The 18,954-nt window shown below is 43.5% G+C and overlaps 1 protein-coding gene across 1 annotated transcript in view; it reads right to left on the reverse strand.

The window, feature by feature from the left end:
- The window catches only part of TARBP1 (tRNA guanosine 2 -O-methyltransferase TARBP1), a 31,361-nt gene extending 18,855 nt beyond the window's left edge, over positions 1–12,506 (reverse strand). The window contains exons 1-11 of the mRNA XM_080997604.1: positions 9,957–12,506; positions 7,499–7,596; positions 6,941–7,010; positions 6,055–6,203; positions 5,323–5,375; positions 4,119–4,216; positions 2,830–2,965; positions 2,650–2,746; positions 2,063–2,152; positions 1,733–1,868; positions 574–673 (exon numbers count right to left, since the gene is read on the reverse strand). Of these exons, the coding sequence (XP_080853730.1) occupies positions 574–673; positions 1,733–1,868; positions 2,063–2,152; positions 2,650–2,746; positions 2,830–2,965; positions 4,119–4,216; positions 5,323–5,375; positions 6,055–6,203; positions 6,941–7,010; positions 7,499–7,596; positions 9,957–11,088 (2,159 nt within the window). The 5' untranslated portion in view covers positions 11,089–12,506. The remainder of the gene's footprint in view (positions 1–573; positions 674–1,732; positions 1,869–2,062; positions 2,153–2,649; positions 2,747–2,829; positions 2,966–4,118; positions 4,217–5,322; positions 5,376–6,054; positions 6,204–6,940; positions 7,011–7,498; positions 7,597–9,956) is intronic.
- Between the last annotated feature and the right edge of the window lie 6,448 nt (positions 12,507–18,954).

Genomic DNA, 18,954 nt, shown 5'->3' on the forward strand with positions numbered 1-18,954 from the left:
TCTCCCAAACCACTTTCAATTCTCTTAAAAAAACAAATGCCCAATCAAGTCATTTTTTTTCTTATGGTGCCAGCCTCTAGGTAGTAATCAATGAACAGACAATAAGTCAACACTCCACCAATCCACAGTTGCTCATAGGAATTATGAACTCAAAGCTCCTGAAATACCTCTAAATACACTGGCTGTGTCACAAAAGTTTGTTATTATCTGTACAAATCGCTTTGTCCACACACGCTGAAAAGAAACAATAAATTTCTATTCAAGATGTAGGCAAGGTAATCCACAAAAGATTCAAGCAAACATCTCTGTGCTTAAACCCAATTTGTGAGCTGCCTTTCACCAAATATGACCAACAGCTCATTTACAGCGAACTCAAAATGTCATTGTTAAGAAAGTGTTTTAAGAACCCAATGTGTTTTTTGGTGCTATTTCATATATATATACAATCTTTACATTATGCCACTTAGCTCTAACCTTTCCTTGGATGTAATATACTAAAGCTAATAGGACAAAGCAGCTCAAGAGACTTGTGGTCCACATCCAAAGCAAATGCAAAGAAAACAGGGTGTCTACCTGTATACATGTTTCATCTCTTCCACATCTGCAGTCAGCAGAATCATCGTAGCAACAAGTTTAGCTTCAAACCAGTCAGGCATAAGGCAGTCTTCTGCAGCTGTAAAAAAATAATACTAGTTTGTACAATGTTGCAGAGCTCTGCCTGAACGAGTATGTCATGCCGTTGCGGCATGGGTGCAGGTGCGCTGGGCACCCACAGTCTGGGGCCCTGAGTCAGCACCGCTGGCTTCTCCTGTGCCAGCAAAGTGGTTCTGGAGGGAAAGGGAGAAGGATCAACAATGGTAAGGGGCTTTGCTAGACTAGAGAACACATGCTGAGATAATGCGTTCTGTAGCTAAAAGTCTCTGACAGAAGTGTCACGCACAGAAATAAAATGAAATAAGCAATGAAGCTGATTGTTTTTATGAATGCTGTTGTACGATATGCTTTGAAGTAGACTCTTTAGTTAATAGAACATAGAAGCAACTGAGATAAGAATTGCGCTTGAGAACTTCAGTCGTTTTAATAATTTACCAGGACTTTGGAAATCCTATTCCCAGTTAAATTAGTGAACAATATGCCTAGTGATTTTAATGAGGGATAAACCCCAGGAAATTAATACAAAATGACTAAGAAGCAAAGAGCTACTTTATATATGCTGAAGGGCTTGTGCACACACAGTGGGATTTTTGACATTTTTGCTTTGAACAGCATGTCACACCAGTGCTTTTCAAACTCCTCTTGGATTCAAAAGTGGTTTGCCAAGAGGCATGAGAGGCTACTTTTCCACAAGCACAAATCCAACCCCCTTCTCGATGCATGTAATTCATCAAATCTGAGTCTTTATAAATATTTGCAAAGAGCTTCTATACAAAAGCAAACTTGGTGGCATTGTCCCAGCAATAGGGCAGTGAAACCCACAAACAAAGGATTTCAGCATAATTGGGGATTCTGGTAAGGTGTGCAGAAATATATTACATTGCAATCTACCTCTGATCTTCGACCCCTCCTCACAAAGCACCACCTTCAAAACAACATCATGTATAAACCAGGAAGTGTTCCAAACACTTTTATGCAGAACTAAATAATCCTTAATCCTTAGGAACGGAACTATTTAACAAATGTGCTCATTGCTTACATAAACAGTATTATTTATAATATTTATAAAACTACTTACAATTGGCTATAGGTGTTTTCAGATAATCCTCCACAAGGGATTGTGCATAAACACTTAATGCAGTTTTGTCTTGAGGCACATTGCAGTTTAAAGGCTTTCGAAAGTGCTTGTCATTTACACGCAACCAATTACAAAGCTAAGAAAAACAAAATGATTTATTTATTTATTTTTGTTTTATTTATTAAATTTCTATACTGCCCTGCATTCAAAGATCACAGGGCAGTTTACAGCATAGAAACACAAAAGGCTTAATCTGAATAATAATAATACACATCTAAAATGCCATAATGACTAACCAATTTCACAATAGTTTGCTTTCACTTCTCTCACCATTGTCCACAAAACAGTCCCTCTGCCTAATGACTCTTCTGGTTTCAGAGATACAATGAAGTTTGCAATATCTGAAAGGGACACTTTCTCCTAAGGAAAGAAATGTAAGTAGCATTCATTTGAAACTAAGAAAAACAATATTTAGGTTCAGAGTTGTGTTAATCATTTTGCAATGTTATACATCTCTCCCTACTCCAAACTCCTTCAAGCTTAATAGCAAAGTACCACAATGCAAGTGTTCTACTCAGAGCAGTTCCAACAGAACGAAGTGCAAGGTGCAATATGCAAAGATGTCATCGCAAGTCTAACACAGTACTTAGGGTAGTCATGCATTTTAATGCCACAATGGTGTGTAAGAATGCCCAAGCCAGTGGCTTTTGTTTTCTGAAAACTTGGCATCTAGAAAAATGAAGCAAAGGAGGAAAACATTTCACCTGAGATTTAAGAATGGTAATCAAATGATTCTAAAATTCTGTATCTTTTAATTCAAAGAAGTAGCAAACCTTATCCACTAAAGCTTTATAAAAGTACTCAGCTATATTTTATGCCTTTCCAGTGCGACTATATTTCAGAATAGGAAGACTTACTACATCTGTCAAGAGTATAGCTGCTTTAAGAAGATAGCACTGAGCAGCTCCCCGTAGGAGAATCTGATGGGTGATCATGGTGCACTGCAGGACATCTCTGCAAACGGATAAGATACATGCTTTGAAAAGTTAAAACAATGAACTGAGGACTAGTCACACAAACAACACTCAAAATGGTACCTCAGAGCTAGGAGTCCTTCGGTATCTAGTACTCTATATGCTGGAATATTTGCCAGTGCCATGGACAGAAACAAAATTGGAACAGCACACCAGTGCCTATTGCTCATCTTCTGTATAAACTTTAACAAAAAACTACCTTTAAAAAACAAAAGAAAAACAAGATTTTTGTTAAATCATCTAACATAAAACAATGCTAACCCCAAAAGTAAGCTCAGCAGTAGAAAGCCATTTTTCCAAGGGGAAAAAATGGATTACATTCCCTAAGTCCAAATGATCTCTTCATTAATTCCAGCCTCAACAGCCTGTTTGACCGAGGGCTCAGATGTATGTGACAGCAGAGAAAAACATGGTAGTACAGGCGGTAACCGTTTCGCACATGTCCAATTGCTGTATGACTGCCAACATGAAGGTCCTTTTGGACCCAGAAGAAGGGCGGAATGGGGACAGAGTGAGACGGGGCAGGACAGGCTCCCCCAACATGCACAGGGGCCAGGAATGCAACCCTCACACAAAACTGTTGCTGTCTGTACGACACACAGCAGGTGCAGGACAGAGCAGCATTATGACACTGTACACATGCTGACTTAAATGGGCAGAAGAACACCACAAACCTACTATGCACTGTGAATGATTCCTGAGTGTAAACGCTTTCACCATCTCCCTCAGATTCTGACCCCAACCACCATGGAAAGCATAACTAAAGGAAAGTCAATGTAGGGCAGTGCTTAGAGTGTATGACTAGGATCAAGGATCCTAGCTGAGCTATAAAGCTCATTGGGTGACCTTGAGCCAATCAGTCTCTCTCAGCCTAATGTTTCTCATGGTCTTGTTAGGAGCTCAAGATGAGTCCTGGGAAGAGACACACGGCACCCTATATTTTGGACAATGGGATGACAATATAATAAATGAGAAAAAAGTAAAGGTCCCCTCAGGACCTCCTATCTCCAGTCAAGTTAGGAAGAATGGAAGGAAGGCAGCAATCCAAGAACAGAGGTAGTTCTGTGCCCTTGCACAGTAGTTGCCAGCTTCTCCAGTCTTTCCACCCAAAGTCAAGGGGAATGCATGTAAACAAAGCTATGAGAATGAAGGCTGGGCACTTTTTACATTCAACTGTGGTAGACTCATGGCATAAGCGGGGTGGAAGTCTAAGTGAGATGGCTTTATATGCCGGGCACACACAGCCACTTCCTCTCTTTCCAACCACCTCCCTACTTTGGCCACTTGGCATGAATGAAGCGGACAGGTGACTTCTATGCAATTCCAAAACATAATATTTTAAATAAACATACTTTTTTCTTTCTCGGGGAGGCTTGTGAAAAAGGTAGCCAAGAACATTTGCAATTTCGTTCCTAAAGGAGGACAGGTTCCGATAATCTGACCTGATAACCTGTTAAATTAAAAACAGAAATATGGTAGAAGAAATTCAAAGACAAAACTGTCAACTTTATCAATTATCCTAAAGGAGGACAGGTTCCAATAATCTGACCTGATAACCTGTTAAATTAAAAACAGAAATATGGTAGAAGAAATTCAAAGACAAAACTGTCAACTTTATCAATTAAACAAATACATTTTACATACTACTAGAAACTCTATGCAGATATTTGTTACACTGAAGTATAAAATAACTTACAGGTTATTTTATAAAATAACTTACAGGCCACCTTTAATATCAGACCAATATGTCGTAACCAAGCTAGCCTCTCTCAACGAGCAAAAATATTCTGAGCTAGTAAACCACTGATTAACAGAGCAATTCTAACCCCTGTCAAAGGAAGGTACATCCATCCCAGAAACCTCCCAGTACATCCACAGAAAGCTGTGTAAGTGTATGAGCAGCACCAGCTGCTACTGTCATAGCAAGGGCCAAAATGGAATAGGTTGGGAATGTGTCCCCTGTACCCCCTGCAGATTAGACCCCATAACTACACTAGTCTGAACTTGGTGTAGTTAATTTCCCCTCCCATTGGTTTCAGTGGGTGGGACAATTTAAGGGTAAGGAATACAGAAATAAAAAGGCAGGAAAATGCTGAAGCCCTGGTCACATCGAGCCTCTGGATGTGGAAGTGATTCTGCCCCAGATTCCCACTTCTACTCCAGAACTTAGAATTGCTCTACTTAGAAAAGTTTCCATCCCAACAAAAGAACATCCTCCTAACACACCTAGGAAGTTTTTTTTATAATTATAATCGTCATCATTTAACACTAAAAATCTAGAAATCTGAGAGTAATGTTTTCTGTACTTGCTCCAGTTCTCTCTCATCTTTTGTGGGATAGGACACTTAGAACTGCCTGCAGTACTGTAAATGTAGATGCACCATATATTTACATAATTCTATGGCAATGAAACCTGGTGGGATTTTTTCAATCCCTGTCCTCAATGGAGGAAAATCCATAAATACCTGCAAATATTCAGCCCTATGTAAGTGGCATTTAAAAATCTGTTTTAGTATCTATAGAAATTCAACAAGTTGTCAATGAATAATATATTACCTGCTATAGAGAGAACTTTCCGAAAGAGCATCCATTAAAGGGCCAATAATAAACTAAAGAAAGAAAAAAAGCGTTCTTGTATTAAAAGCTGTAACACAGACAAAAATGGTATTTGTCCTGCAAAACATGTATGGATGTTTAATCAGACCTGTATTAGTAGAAAAGCCAGTATGAAACTAAAATTTATTTCTGCTACAGAAAAACTGTGGATCTGGCTTTACAACACATTCAATATAAAAAATGGGTAAAGAAATTATGAATCAGCCTTATAAACATGCTAAAGAAAAAAATTTATATACATGACAGGAGGAAGTAAGAGAAACGAAAGTACTTCCTGAACTGTATTATGTAATGAGGCTATTCCTGTAAAAATAAAATTAAAAGTGCAGATCTGTTACCATTACAATTAATCACCAAAAATGCTGTGGCTAGAAGGATCCTACTCACTACCACTTTTCCCGCATATCAAAAATGAGATGAACCTTACTAAGGTAATGGGCACAATTGTTTTTCTCTGCCCTTATAATCAGAGCAAACCAGGCAGTGTGTACCCTAGACACTGGTGGACAAGCTGGTATGCTTACGAAGAGAATTATGTTTTCCTTGTGTTCCCTTCAAGAGCAGCAAACTTTTAACATTCCCCCCACCCCCCAGGATAATATAGACAAAGGAGCAAACTTCAGGAGGTACAATACAGGAAATCTTAGGAGGGGAAAGGGAAGAAAACTTTACCTCTGAAAATCCTGGTGACATAGGGATATGTTTCGTTTGCCAGATGTCAAGAAAGTGAATTACACCTTCCTTTGTCAATGTTTTGTTTTCACTCTCAAACATTCTTTTGTAAATGCACATATGCCACGATGGGTGAAACACCCAACTATCTGTTGCAAAAAACAGAATTTTTACAAGGGTACACAATGGCAGTAATCTCGACATATATTTTATCTGTATGCAGGAAGTAAGGAGGGAGGGACGCATATTATTCATATGTACCTTTATAGGTTTTCACAATATATTTACATCTAATCACATTTGAAAAAGAGTTTTAAGAAACTGTCATTTCATTGTCTAGCACATCCACCTGAATCTGGCTGGGAAGGCCCCTGTTATCTCCATGTCTCTCACCTTTCATATTGACTTTTGTCCTAATATGCCCTATACAACTGAGGGATAATTCATGCAATTAACTGCCAATTTTTTTCTACATTATGTAAATGTGGCAGGGCATCTCACACACCTCTCATCCCATGAATATGTAAGTAAGAAAATATTAGCTTGCAACCCTCCCTCCACTGTGGTTTTTTTCCTCCAACTTGGTTTTTATGGGAAGGAATTGCAGAAAGACTACTCTCAGGCTACACACATTATGTTGAATGTTCAATGTGGGGTACAATTCTGATGTCCCATTGTTCTGTACTGAATTTCTAAACTGATATTGTATGAACTGGCCTTTAAACTGCGTCCATTTAGAAATTATCAATGTTACAGCCTTTGACCTGAAAAAGGCATTATTTAGGCTGTTGAGCAATCAAGTGCCAGGAATTTTTGCAACATATAAACCAATCCTTTGATTCCTGTCAAAGTTATTGGCACTTTTCTTTAAAAAAAATAGCCTTACCATTTTGCTCTGATACTGCATGTTCATATAAACTATTTAACTTTGGCAATACTGGCTTTATAACATGTATCTAAAATTGAAAAACAGACATTATTACATTAATTTGATTTACTCTGTAACTGAAAAGTATCATAACTACAGTTAAGAGCTAGATATTGACCTCTGGCATGAAATTACATAACGTAGTGACTTTACAATAACAGAAATTATAACACAGTGTCTCTGTGTAACCAAGATTCAGCCCCTTGTGAACAGCAAATCTATAAATAATTCTGATGCTGTGATCTACTTCAGTGGAACTTGGAAGAGTTTAACTTAAGACTGAGATGTCGTTTTCATTTTTTAACTCGTTTCCCCATAAACATGCAAAGGGAAATTGATACATTCAAAATGCATGGAAGATTTTTGTTTAAGAAAAAAATAGTCTTTACACTTCCTGACTTCAGCATTCAGCGTTTGTTCACTGTATAGAACAACCCTCTGGTATTTTGCGTATTCATAGCAACAATGAAGAACAGCGACTCTCAGCAGCACTTTGTAAAAACGTTACATATTTACCTGATTTCCTTCCAAAGTCTCCATAATTAAGATGTAATTTTCCCAAAACTGAATAAGTTGATCATTTTTTTCGGCACACCACCAGAACAGACATGGTTCTGCAATACGATACAAGCAAATTAGAGGCATTTCTTCTCTTCCCTCTAATCAAAGGGAACATATGAATGATACTACATCCAGTTTAATGTCATTAGCATGAAAAGGCTATTATACCAAGCCTATAAGTGTCAATAAAGATATCTCTTTCCATGAGAACAGTATGCACTGAAAGCACAGGCTGCAATCGTTCAGTATTAGTGGACAAAACTTTAAATGGACAGCAAAAAAGTATTAATGTAGGTCAAGAGCATGACCCTTTCCTTCCCATGCAGAGGGGAATGCAACCTATTTCCGTGGAAGCCTCCTCCTATCTTGGCGCACTATCACTGTGTCAGGCATAATATAACAGGGAGTGCAATGCAGATGTGATACTATTGCAACTCACATCTTACCATCCAGCAGCTCCACCACCTGTCATCAAACTGGCCACTCATGTATATCACAAGCACACCACATCCGATGGGTTTTTGTTTTGAAAAAAGGCTCCTCCCCATAAGTATATCTGAGGCGTGGAACAACATTAAGTTACCAGGAAAGACTGTGATAGGATTGTGCCACCAGATTTTTAAGTGTCTTTCTTCTATCATTAATGTTTATTTCTAACCTTGGGTTTTGCTTTCATTAGCATTTATCTTCCATTCTCAGTGAAAAGGTAAATTCATGCTTAATGAGGTAATGCATGAACAATTAAGCAACGGCCTTCACTTTGGTTACTGTTTCGCCCATCCTCCTTCACAGTCAAAACATTTTTAAAAGGTTGTTATCTCCCTAAGCAGTATTTGCAAGAATAGCCCACTGACAAGAAATGGTGGTTGGGGATAGAACTGTAGCTCAGTCATAGCGTATCTGCTTTGCATGCACAAGATCTGAGTGTTCATTCCTTTGTATTTCCAGGTAGGGCTGGGGGAGACCCTTGGCTGAAAACCTGAGCTGCTGCCAGTCGCTGTAGACCATGGGTAGGCAAACTAAGGTCCGGGGGCCAGATCCGGCCCAATCACCTTCTAAATCCGGCCCATGGATGGTCCAGGAAATCAGCACGTTTTTACATGAGTAGAATGTGTGCTTTTATTTAAATGCATCTCTGGGTTATTTGTGGGGCATAGGAATTCGTTCATCATTTTTTACAAAATATAGTCCGGCCTCTCACAAGGTCTGAGGGACAGTGGACCAGCCCCTGCTGAAAAAGTTTACTGACCCCTGCTTGTAGACAATACAGTGGTAACTTGGGATGCGAACGGGATCCGTTCCGGAGCCCTGTTCGCATTCTGAACAGAACGTAAGATGCGACTGCACGTCTGTGCGTGCGTGGGTCGCGTTTCGCCGCTTCCGTGCATGCACGTGACGTCATTTTGACCATCTGCACATGCGGTGAAACCCGGAAGTAACACACTCCATTACTTCTGGGTCACCGCAGAGCGCAACCCGAAAATACTTATCCTGAAGCGTATTTATCTCAATGTATGACTGTACTGAACTAGATGGGACTGATGGTACGATTCAGAAAAAGGCAGCTAGCTTCCTGTGTGTCTCTAGAACACTATAATTCCATAGTGAAGGTCCTCTCATTTTGTTTGCTCATCTAAATAAGTTTATAGACACCTTTAGAGGCACACCACTGTGGGTTTGCTATCCACATTTGCTATGATAGACAAACTCCTGCTTTCGCTACAGCTGAACCAAAGAGACTTGCTCACTTTCTACCAGTCTCTTAAATTTAACGCTACTCAGAGCATCTCACCAATGTGCCATTCAAGAAGTTTGGGGGCTGCAGCTTTTAAGTATAACACAACAATCTGGGGCTACTTAAAACTAAAGCACAAGTGAAGATGGCACTTCTTGTGCCTACAAGGGGCATTTTTACAAGATACAGCATTGTGGCAAGACATGTGTACATGTGCCCACGTTCTCTCTTTGACAAACGCTTGAAGGAGACCTGGTCTTTTATTACATCCCAGCTAATGCACACAAATGTTATGCACTGATTGTAATCTTGTACAGATGCAGACAAGATAACTGGTAATGTAATTCATTTCAGAGTGTGGGAGTCATGGAGAAAAGGCCTGTCTTTCACTTGCAGCCTATGGCTTGCTGGTCACGGTTATTCTCTACGTAAAATTCAAAGTCAGCGCTAACCCATATTTAGAAAGCTCTGTGGAGCCAAGCCGTAGGTCGGATATTATACGTGGCAAATAATACACATGTCCAGCCTGCCACGGGTCACACAGCCGACCAAGGCAAGGCTTATCTCCACAACCTACCACATGCTGAAGTGGCTGAGAGAAAAGAGATTGGTGTGTGTGTGTGGCATGGCATTTGTGGAAGCAAGTTAAGCAAGGATGCTACATCACCAGGGCTGTACCATTTCCACTGTGCCGGTTGCACCTGCACTCCAGGCGTAGTTTATCAGAGACATCCACTGCTCGCTTCAGCAAATAACGGGCTCTTTTCCTGCACAGGGCATCGCTCTCCGTCAGCCCCTTTTGCACCACTTCCCAGAAACTGCTGCACTGCCTGGCGTCGAGTAGCTGAGCAGCCGCCTCCACCTGCGCGCTCGAGGGAAACAGCGCGTCCGAGAGGGCGCTCAAGACCAGCAGGGTCCGGCTCACCCGCTGCGGGGCACCCTTGGGCGGCGGCGGCGGCGGCGGCACCATCAGCCCTTCCCACACGAGCCCCAATGCGGCGCTATTCCGCCCCAGCGCCGGCAGCAGCCTCCCGGCCGCCGGCCAGGCTTTCTCCTCCTCGTCGTCCTCTCCATCTCCCCTCAGCAGCTTCAGGGCCGCCGCCACGGCTCGCCCGAGCAGCGCCGGCTCCTCCAGCCAAGGGGCCACGGCGGCCAGGACCTCGACGGCCGCTTCCACCTGCAACCGCCCGCTCCCAGCGCTGCCTTCCAGGGCCTCCAGCGACTCCCGCGCCAGCCGCTCCGCCAAAGGGGCTCCGCCAAGCGAGGCGCAGCAGCGCAGCGCCCCGCACGCGGCTCTGGCCAGGCGCAGCCGCTCCTCCGGGGACTCCCCCGGCGAGGAGGCGCCGCCGAGCAGCACCGGCAGGCAGCGGCCCAGCGCCGCCTCCCAGGCCACGCGCCGAGCCGCCGCGTCCCGCTCGTCGCTCCGCCCGCCGGCCGCCGCCACCCGCTCGAGAAGGAAGCGCAGCGTCTCCGCTTGCTCGACGGAGAGCGGCCCGCCTTCGGCGCCACCGCCGCACACGGCCCGCAGCAGCGCGCCCCAGTCCGGGCATTGCGAGAGCAGCGTGTCGGCTAGGACCGCGTCCATGGCGGGGAGCGCGCGCGGCCTAGCAGGCCTGTCGGACGCCTTTCCTCGCGCTTTCTTCTCCCAGCAGCCCTTGCGTTTAAGGTGGCTGCGGGGAAAGCGAGGGCTAGCATGATGACAGGCCTGCCTAGCAGTCGATGCTTCGCCTTTCGCACGGGTTGCCTTTTCGGTACCCCTGACAGGCAGAAATTCAGCAGGTGAAACCACACTACTTCCCCCTGCCCGCATTTGTCTTCTAGCCACCCCGTCACCGTGCCGGGTAATGAATGGGTTTCTAATGTCCTTGGAACCGCTTGCGACCAGGACTGGGTCAAAGATTTGAATGTTAAGGCTGCGGAGTGTAGACTAAAGGACAGCTTGCCTGGGAAGGCTGCTTATGTGTCATGTGGGTTTCGCAGGCCAGTCTTCAAATCACTTATTTGGTGATTGCACATGCAAAAGAGCTGCACCAAAGTATAGGGTTTGTGCACTGCAGCCAGTGACAGTTTTTAAAAAGTTGTTTTCATTGATTTTCAAAAATAACACACAAATACTTCCCCTCTGTACCCCACTCTTCCCCAGACTACAGAGTCTTATAGAAAAACGTTTTCCAAAGTTGTGATTGTAAGTCCGGTGGTTGCCAGCCAGTGACGGCTTTGAATTGATCAGTAGGCTGCACCTGCCAGAGCCATTCTCTAAATTGATCCTATAATGCTGAAACAAGACCTGTTGCTGGGGAACGACAGCAGCAGCAGGAGGTGGCTGTTGCCCTCTTCGTGTTTGTGTGCTTCCTGAAGGCATAGAATTGTAGAGTTGGAAGGGATCTTGAGGGTCATCTAGTCCAACCCCCCTACAATGCAGGAATCCTGCCTACAGCCATCCCTATAATATGGACCACCTTGGGAAACAGGATGCTAAACTAGAAAGGCCTCTGCTCTGTTCAAGCAGAACATTTATGTCAGAATTTGTGCTCCACAAAATTTACCTTGGAGTGACAGCAGAACCCAGTAGTGTTCTAGGCCCTTTTCAAAAACTTGCACTGCATAACTAAAGCAAAATCTTAGCATAAACAGACACATGACTATTGTCCATTCATGTCCGAAACACAGAGCATGAGGCTCCTAATATCAGGGTTGTGAGTTCAAGCCCCACGTTGGGCAATAGAAAGAAAGAAAGATTCCTGCATGGCAGGAGTTGGATTAGATGATCCTTGGGTCCCTTCCATCACTACAATTCTCTGATTCTGTGCTGTAATTTTGAGGGTAGGGTTGCACTCGGTGTTCTGGCTAAATCAAAATGTTCACACAAGTGGGTGTAAGGGGATATCAGTGGGAAGAACCTAATTCCTATAAGAATTGTCCACAGTATCCTTGTGAGGTTCTTCCCACCCTTAGAGGAGCAGAGCAACTCATGAACTGGATCATACTAGTTCATTTGCACCCAAACATATGTCTGTATGTGCAGCTAGTGAAAGGCTGTGCTGGATTATTCATGCTGGAACAAGATAATTGTTTTCACCTGCTTCATTGAAAGACACAAGCAACTGGGTATGTTGGCCTTGATACAGAATGTGTATTTTTGTTTTGTGTCTGAACCCCTGTGCATAAAGAAGGTGTGCACTCAGATTTTTGTAACATAGTAATTTACAGTAAAATATATGATTTCACTTTCTCTGTGTCTCACATGATAGCAACATTACTATAAATGCTGATATGGCAAACTGGCATAGTGACTAGAATAAATTGCCCCAGAGATAACCTTATTTATATGAAGTGGAGTGATTAAAATTGAATTAATATAGCACAAAAGGAACATGATACCAAATGGCATTTAGGGGCCAACACAAATATATTTTCCCGTGAAAACACATATAAATAGGATTTGTTTATATGACCTTGTTAGATTATCATTCTTATCCTTCAACATGGAGAAGGCATTTTACCATAACAAGCTTTTAAATGAGCATGTGACTCTCATAGCAATCAGTAGCCTCTCAATGAGATATTCAGGAGCATGGCATCTGTCCCATTTTGTTCTCTGCTATTCTTTTTATCTTTGAAGTCTGTTCTTTGGAATTCGTTACAAACCTATGACTGCATTAGAAACAGCTTGCTGTGTTTCTCTCAGAACACCAGATGGTGCTATCGTCAAGACTTCCTACTATTTTGCACACACACACACACACACACACACACACACACACACCGGTAAAAGGACAGGTGAATGGAAATAAAAGTTTAATAGCCTTTCAGAAATTTATAATCCTTAAAATAAAAAAGAGATAATTTTGATCTGTATCAACCTTTTTAAAGAGCCTCATAAAACTGGTCCAGGACCAAGAATTTTGTGCCATGAACGTGTAGCAAAATGGAGACAAAATTTAGACAAAGGCTATTCAACATTGATTTAGTTTTTGAGGGGTGTTTTATTAAACATTTGTAGCAGGATTCACCTAACTAGCCGTGTCAGCAGAACAGGAACATTCATGAACATTCAGCAGAACCTGAATGCAAGGACTTCCACTTGTGCAAAAGGGCTTTACCCCGTCTCTCTTTAGACAATAGAATTGTCTCTGGTGTTGGTCAGGAGAGCCCCCAGAACAGTGCGAAGGGGGCAGAACAGTGGCGGGAAGCTGCAATGCTTTCACAAATGGAACAACTGGGAGTAAAATTCTACCCTTAGGAACTTACTCTTTCAAAGGTGCTTTAGATCCCACATGTTCTCATTGGCTCATTGAACTGAGTCAGCACATGCCTTGATATTATACCACATGCTTCTTTGTACAGTGGTACCTCAGGTTACATACGCTTCAGGTTACAGACTCCGCTAACTCAGAAATACTACCTCGGGTTAAGAACTTTGCTTCAGGATGAGAACAGAAATCATGTAGCAGCACGGCAGCAGAAGGCCCCATTAGCTAAAGTGGTGCTTCAGGTTAAGAACAGTTTCAGGTTACGAACGGACCTCGGGAACAAATACTGAAATGCCTTCTTTTATGGAAGTTACAAAGATAAAAACATACTTTTCAGACATCTGCTTATGAACGACCTGCGGACTGTAGCTTTTCTATACAAACCATCAAGTCCCATTTCTTTTTAGAAATGCTCTGCCCAATGCATTTTCTGCATTTCACAAGCACACGCAACTCCCATCATTTTTTTAAAAAGTTGCCTATTTTTAGAAAGGTATCAAATAAATATGCTACTTCACATCTTGACTCTTCACATCTTGACTCAATAAAGCAAAACACGGTACAACTGGGGCCTAACCATCAGGGCCATCTGGGGGCAAGAGCAAGGGGTGGCAGCCCTGATCTTTGTACTTTACTACAGGGCACACCTAAGTGCTAGCCACCAGGAGGAGAGCTTGGACAGCTAAGGCAGTAGTAGCAGCAAACAAAAATGTAAGCCATGGATGAGAAAGAGAGAGAAAGAGAGGAAGAAGTCATTGCCATTAAAGTGACCACAGAACAAAAACAAGGGATGGGGATATGCTACCCACAAAGCAATGCTATATGCCAGTGGGTGTAGAAACAGCCCTAGAGTAAATTATATGTTGTTATTTTTCTGAAAGCCACCCTGAAAACCTTCTGATGGCAGGAATAAAAACAAATGGATGAATGAGTAAGGATTTTTGTGTCAATATCACATTAGTTTGGCTTGTGCTTCAAACACCAAACTTCAAAGAGTTCCTTTCACTTCCTCTGATCCCTTTGAAAGTTTTTTCCCCCAGGGTAAACATACAAGTGTCTCATTTGTTTGGTTGGGGATGATGGCCTCCAAAAGAAAAGAACCCCCCCCCACCTGCTAACAAATGCAAAAGCATTAGAAAACGCATCCTAATGCAGCACTTTCCCTTTAATAAGTGGCTAATCCTCCCAGTTGGCTCATATACACAGCAGCCTGGGCCCAGCTGATCCTTGCCAATTGCTTTGAAAACTCCTGACTCACTCCAATATCACTTAGAGTCTCCTTAATTGAGCATCAGAGGTGGGCCCTTGATGGATGCTATAAAAAGGCTTTCTTTGAGCCTCCTCTCTTCCTTCTTGCATTTTAACTCAGAATAGGGGTGGGGAACCTTTTTCAGACTGAGCACCACTAGCAGTGGTGAGCTAAGGCAAAAATGGGGAGGGTTGGAGAGGAGGTGTGGTGTGAGGAGAGTCCCAAGGACGAGACAGAGAGGCCTGAGAGTGGTGATCACATTTGGTTCCAGGGCCTGTGGTGCCCCACCATCAAAGGATCAGAAAAATTCCAGGATCTAAGAGCGGCAGTTGTTTTTTTTTAGGAATGCTCACTCCACTAGTAAATGCATTTACAGTCTATTTTTAAATTCTGTGTACAAGTTCTACTTTTTCTTGACCCACATATTTAAGAGCACGCTACCCCATTTACTGAGGGACGCGGGTGGCACTGTGGGTTAAACCACAGAGCCTAGTAATTGCCAATCAGAAGGTCGGCGGTTCGAATCCCCGTGACGGGGTGAGCTCCCGTTGCTTGGTCCCTGCTCCTGCCAACCTAGCAGTTCGAAAGCACGTCAAAGTGCAAGTAGATAAATAGGCGGGAAGGTAAACGACATTTCCGTGCGCTGCTCTGGTTCGCCAGAAGTGGCTTAGTCATGCTGGCCACATGACCCGGAAGCTGTACGCCGGCTCCCTCGGCCAGTAAAGCGAGATGAGCGCTGCAACCCCAGAGTCGGCCATGACTGGACCTAATGGTCAGGGGTCCCTTTACCTTTACCTTTAGCCCATTTACTAAGCTATTACTAAAATGCTAGTATTAACTGTAGTCTATTAAGTGCCCTGGGGTAGCAAAGTCCCACAGAAAAACTTGCTGTTGGCAGTGCTGCAGATAGCCTGGATAGATAGCACTCTTCACGGATGAGTTTCGTCACTGTTAGGTATGGCCAAACAGTGCCTGCCACTGTGGAAGGACCTGTGGATCCAGAATTGGCCTACACAGTCACTTACAGACTCATTGTTAAAACCGTGTTTATGGAAGACAATCTTACTTACATTCTCCTGCTGGGATGACCAAGTGCTGAGAAATATGGCCTCCAGCATCTTTTGTAAGTGTGCAGAAAATTATATTTTGGCAAATGTAACTGGTCCTACAGAGGTAAAGCACTTGCAGCTACTGTTTGGCAGAGTGAGGCAGCTGTGAGACAGAGAATAAGGCATGTTTTTTGGGGGGCACAGCTGTGTGTGCCCCTTGGCCTTGCTATGCATCCCCTAAGCAATGGATTTTTTGTGTCATGTTTTCACTGTATCATCAATGACATTTTTCTGACTGGCACTTTAAACTACCGGTAAATGGTTTTATGGCCCTTTGGCCAGCCATTTGGCCACACCATTCACTTTGTTAGGTAGATTACTGGTTGGTTGGTTGGTTGGTTGGTTGGTTGGTTGGTTGGTTGGCTGATGGTTCAACAGTGGGCGAGGAGAGGGTTTCCTGATAGAGAGCCATCAGAACTTAGCCTGAGGCTTGTCCTGTTCTCTGAGGGGAAAGGGCAGGTATGTGTGAAAGAAAAAGAAAACGACCTTGAGTAGTTAGGAAACAGCAGCAATTCTGCAGTTTGAAAGAGGATTGGAGAGAAAGTGGTCTGTTGGCCTTGTGGGTGCAGCATCTCTCTCTGGAGTTAATGTGGGGTAATATCTTGCAGGTCTACTTGCTGTTTGCTTCTAAAATATTTGTAAATAAAGCAAATATCACTATAGTTTTTGTCCTAGGGGTAGCCCTAGGTGCAATAACCTGAAACCTGTAAAGCCCCGTATCTGTTCAGATCTTCTATGCTCTCCCACATTCCATCTGAAGTCTGTGACTAAATGTGGATTCCACAACTTCAGCATGTCAGGGTCCCTTCCCCACTGCTACAAAACCCTTGTTTTCTTTAAGAACCAGTCTGAATCAGGTTTTGGAGAATTTGCTCACTTGCTTTTCTGTGAAATTTGTTGGGAAAGATTGAGGGCATAAGGAGAAGGGGACGACAGAGGACGAGATGTTTGGACAGTGTTCTCGAAGCTACGAACATGAGTTTGACCAAGCTGCAGGAGGCAGTGGAAGACAGGAGTGCCTGGCGTGCTCTGGTCCATGGGGTCACGAAGAGTCGGACACGACTAAACAACAACAACAAATAGTTATTGCCTTACCATAAGTTTTGGATAAATCTCCATTGCTCTTTCAGCAGAAAGAAACCAAATTCAGGTAGTGCATCTGCCCCAGAAGTTTCTCACCGCTCAGGGAAGCTGGGAGTGCAGGAGTTGACAACAGAAACAAATTTGAAATGTTAAGGATTGAATCTGAGGAATGCCTGTGGGCGTAACGTAGTCTACTGAAAGCTGTTAACAACTGAGTGCTTTACAACACATGTTCTACATCCTTCTTACATTTGAATGCACCACAGATACTGAGATTGTGCTGTAAAAATTAACCATAGAGGGGGAGCAACTGAATAGCTGGTAGTGGAGCAATCTTGTAACGAAATAGCTCAGTTCAGAGTAGACGACATAGCAAGAACAGGTTGAAGGCTCTATGGTAAGAGCAGGACCAGAGGAGCTAGGCGGGAGAGCTTGGCTAAGCCTTTGCTAGTTAGCATGGGGTCTTGCATAGTTTATATAAGCAACTTTAGGCTGCAATCCCAAACCCATTTACCTGGGTGTAAGACCCATTGACTCCAATAGAGTTTAAAAGGCATCAGGATGGCATTGCTGCTGCTTAAATTTTGGCCTAGGCTAAACCAACCAACCAAGAGTTAAGACAATATATTTTTTTAAAAACTAAACTCATTCTGTATTTGAGTTGTTTCTATTAACAAACGCTTTCATTTTATGCATAAATAAATCAAATAAAGGGAGATAATGTCTATACAAAGAGGTATTTTTTCACATAGCAGGCACCTTTATAAAGCATATTTGAAAATTAAATGTAAACTAAATGCAACTCAGAGCTTTCCCACATGATCAAGGAGCAAAGCCTCCTCAGCCGCTTTATATCCTATACAATGGGGATGCTCCTGCAAGTCCCAGCAGCCTAGTAGCTCTCCCAAGTGCAATGATTTGGGGGAAAGGTCAGGAGTGGATAGTCATCATGTTACATGTAAAGACATGCTGGATGATGCATATTCCAATGCTGGAGCAGGGAGCGCTCAAATTCCACAGGAACTGGTATGACTCAAGGCTTCTCCATTTATTTATTTAGCTAGCCTTGGCAAGTGCCTCATCAGACATTTTCCACCCTCCCTTCCCGGCTCCTCCTCCTTAAAGCTTGCAATTTAATTTTCTTACAGGTTTGCCCACCACGAAGATCTGGGTTGTGGGGCACAGCATTGTCCATTGGGTGGTGGATTATGCCTGGTCGCACAATGGGGGCCATAACCTTAAAATCCACCCCAACATGGGGCATGCGTTGGCCGGGCTTGATGCCCATGCTGATTAAGGCCGCGGCGGCGCATGGCCCTCCAAGAGTCTTGATTTTGCACCTGGGAGAGAATGACCTAGTTGAACAAAATGGCATTGCCCTGACCCTTGCTGCAAGGCCAGATATAGAAAGCTTGCATACCTTGTACCCAAGAATGACCATTGGCTGGTCCAATCTCCTCCCCCGCCTGCACTGGAGAGGGGTTTCCCATCCCTCTCGCATCAATTATATGGTGGAAAAAATCAACCGGGCCATGCACAATACCATGCAGCTAATTGGGGGATTCTCTATTCCACATCCCATCATCAGGGCAGATACGGCCGGCCTATTCAGGGCGGATGGAGTGCATCTGACCCCACTTGGTAATGACTTCTGGCTGCACAACTTGCGACAAGTCCTCAGGGCCTGGGGAGACAGCAGGTGTTGATGGCAGAGCATGGGTGATTGTTCCTCGGTTGTGGGACTCTTGGCGGGGAGGCCCTTAGGGGGCCTTGGGTAGCGGTTTTAGGCCTTGGCAAGGTATCCTTTAGTCTATCATCAAGCTGGGGGATGCATTCATGCTCTCTTTCCATGCGGCGACGCTTGCAAGGCCTGTTAAAGGTCAAAAACTGGGAGTCCCTGGCCCTAGAGTGGAGGCATGTAGGTCAAACTCCCGGGCCGGGAAGGGCATGCTGTGTACGTTTGTGCTTTACAGTCCCCTCCC

The sequence above is a fragment of the Podarcis pityusensis genome (genome assembly GCF_964106645.2).
Source record: "Podarcis pityusensis genome assembly, chromosome: 3".
NCBI lineage: Eukaryota > Metazoa > Chordata > Lepidosauria > Squamata > Lacertidae > Podarcis > Podarcis pityusensis.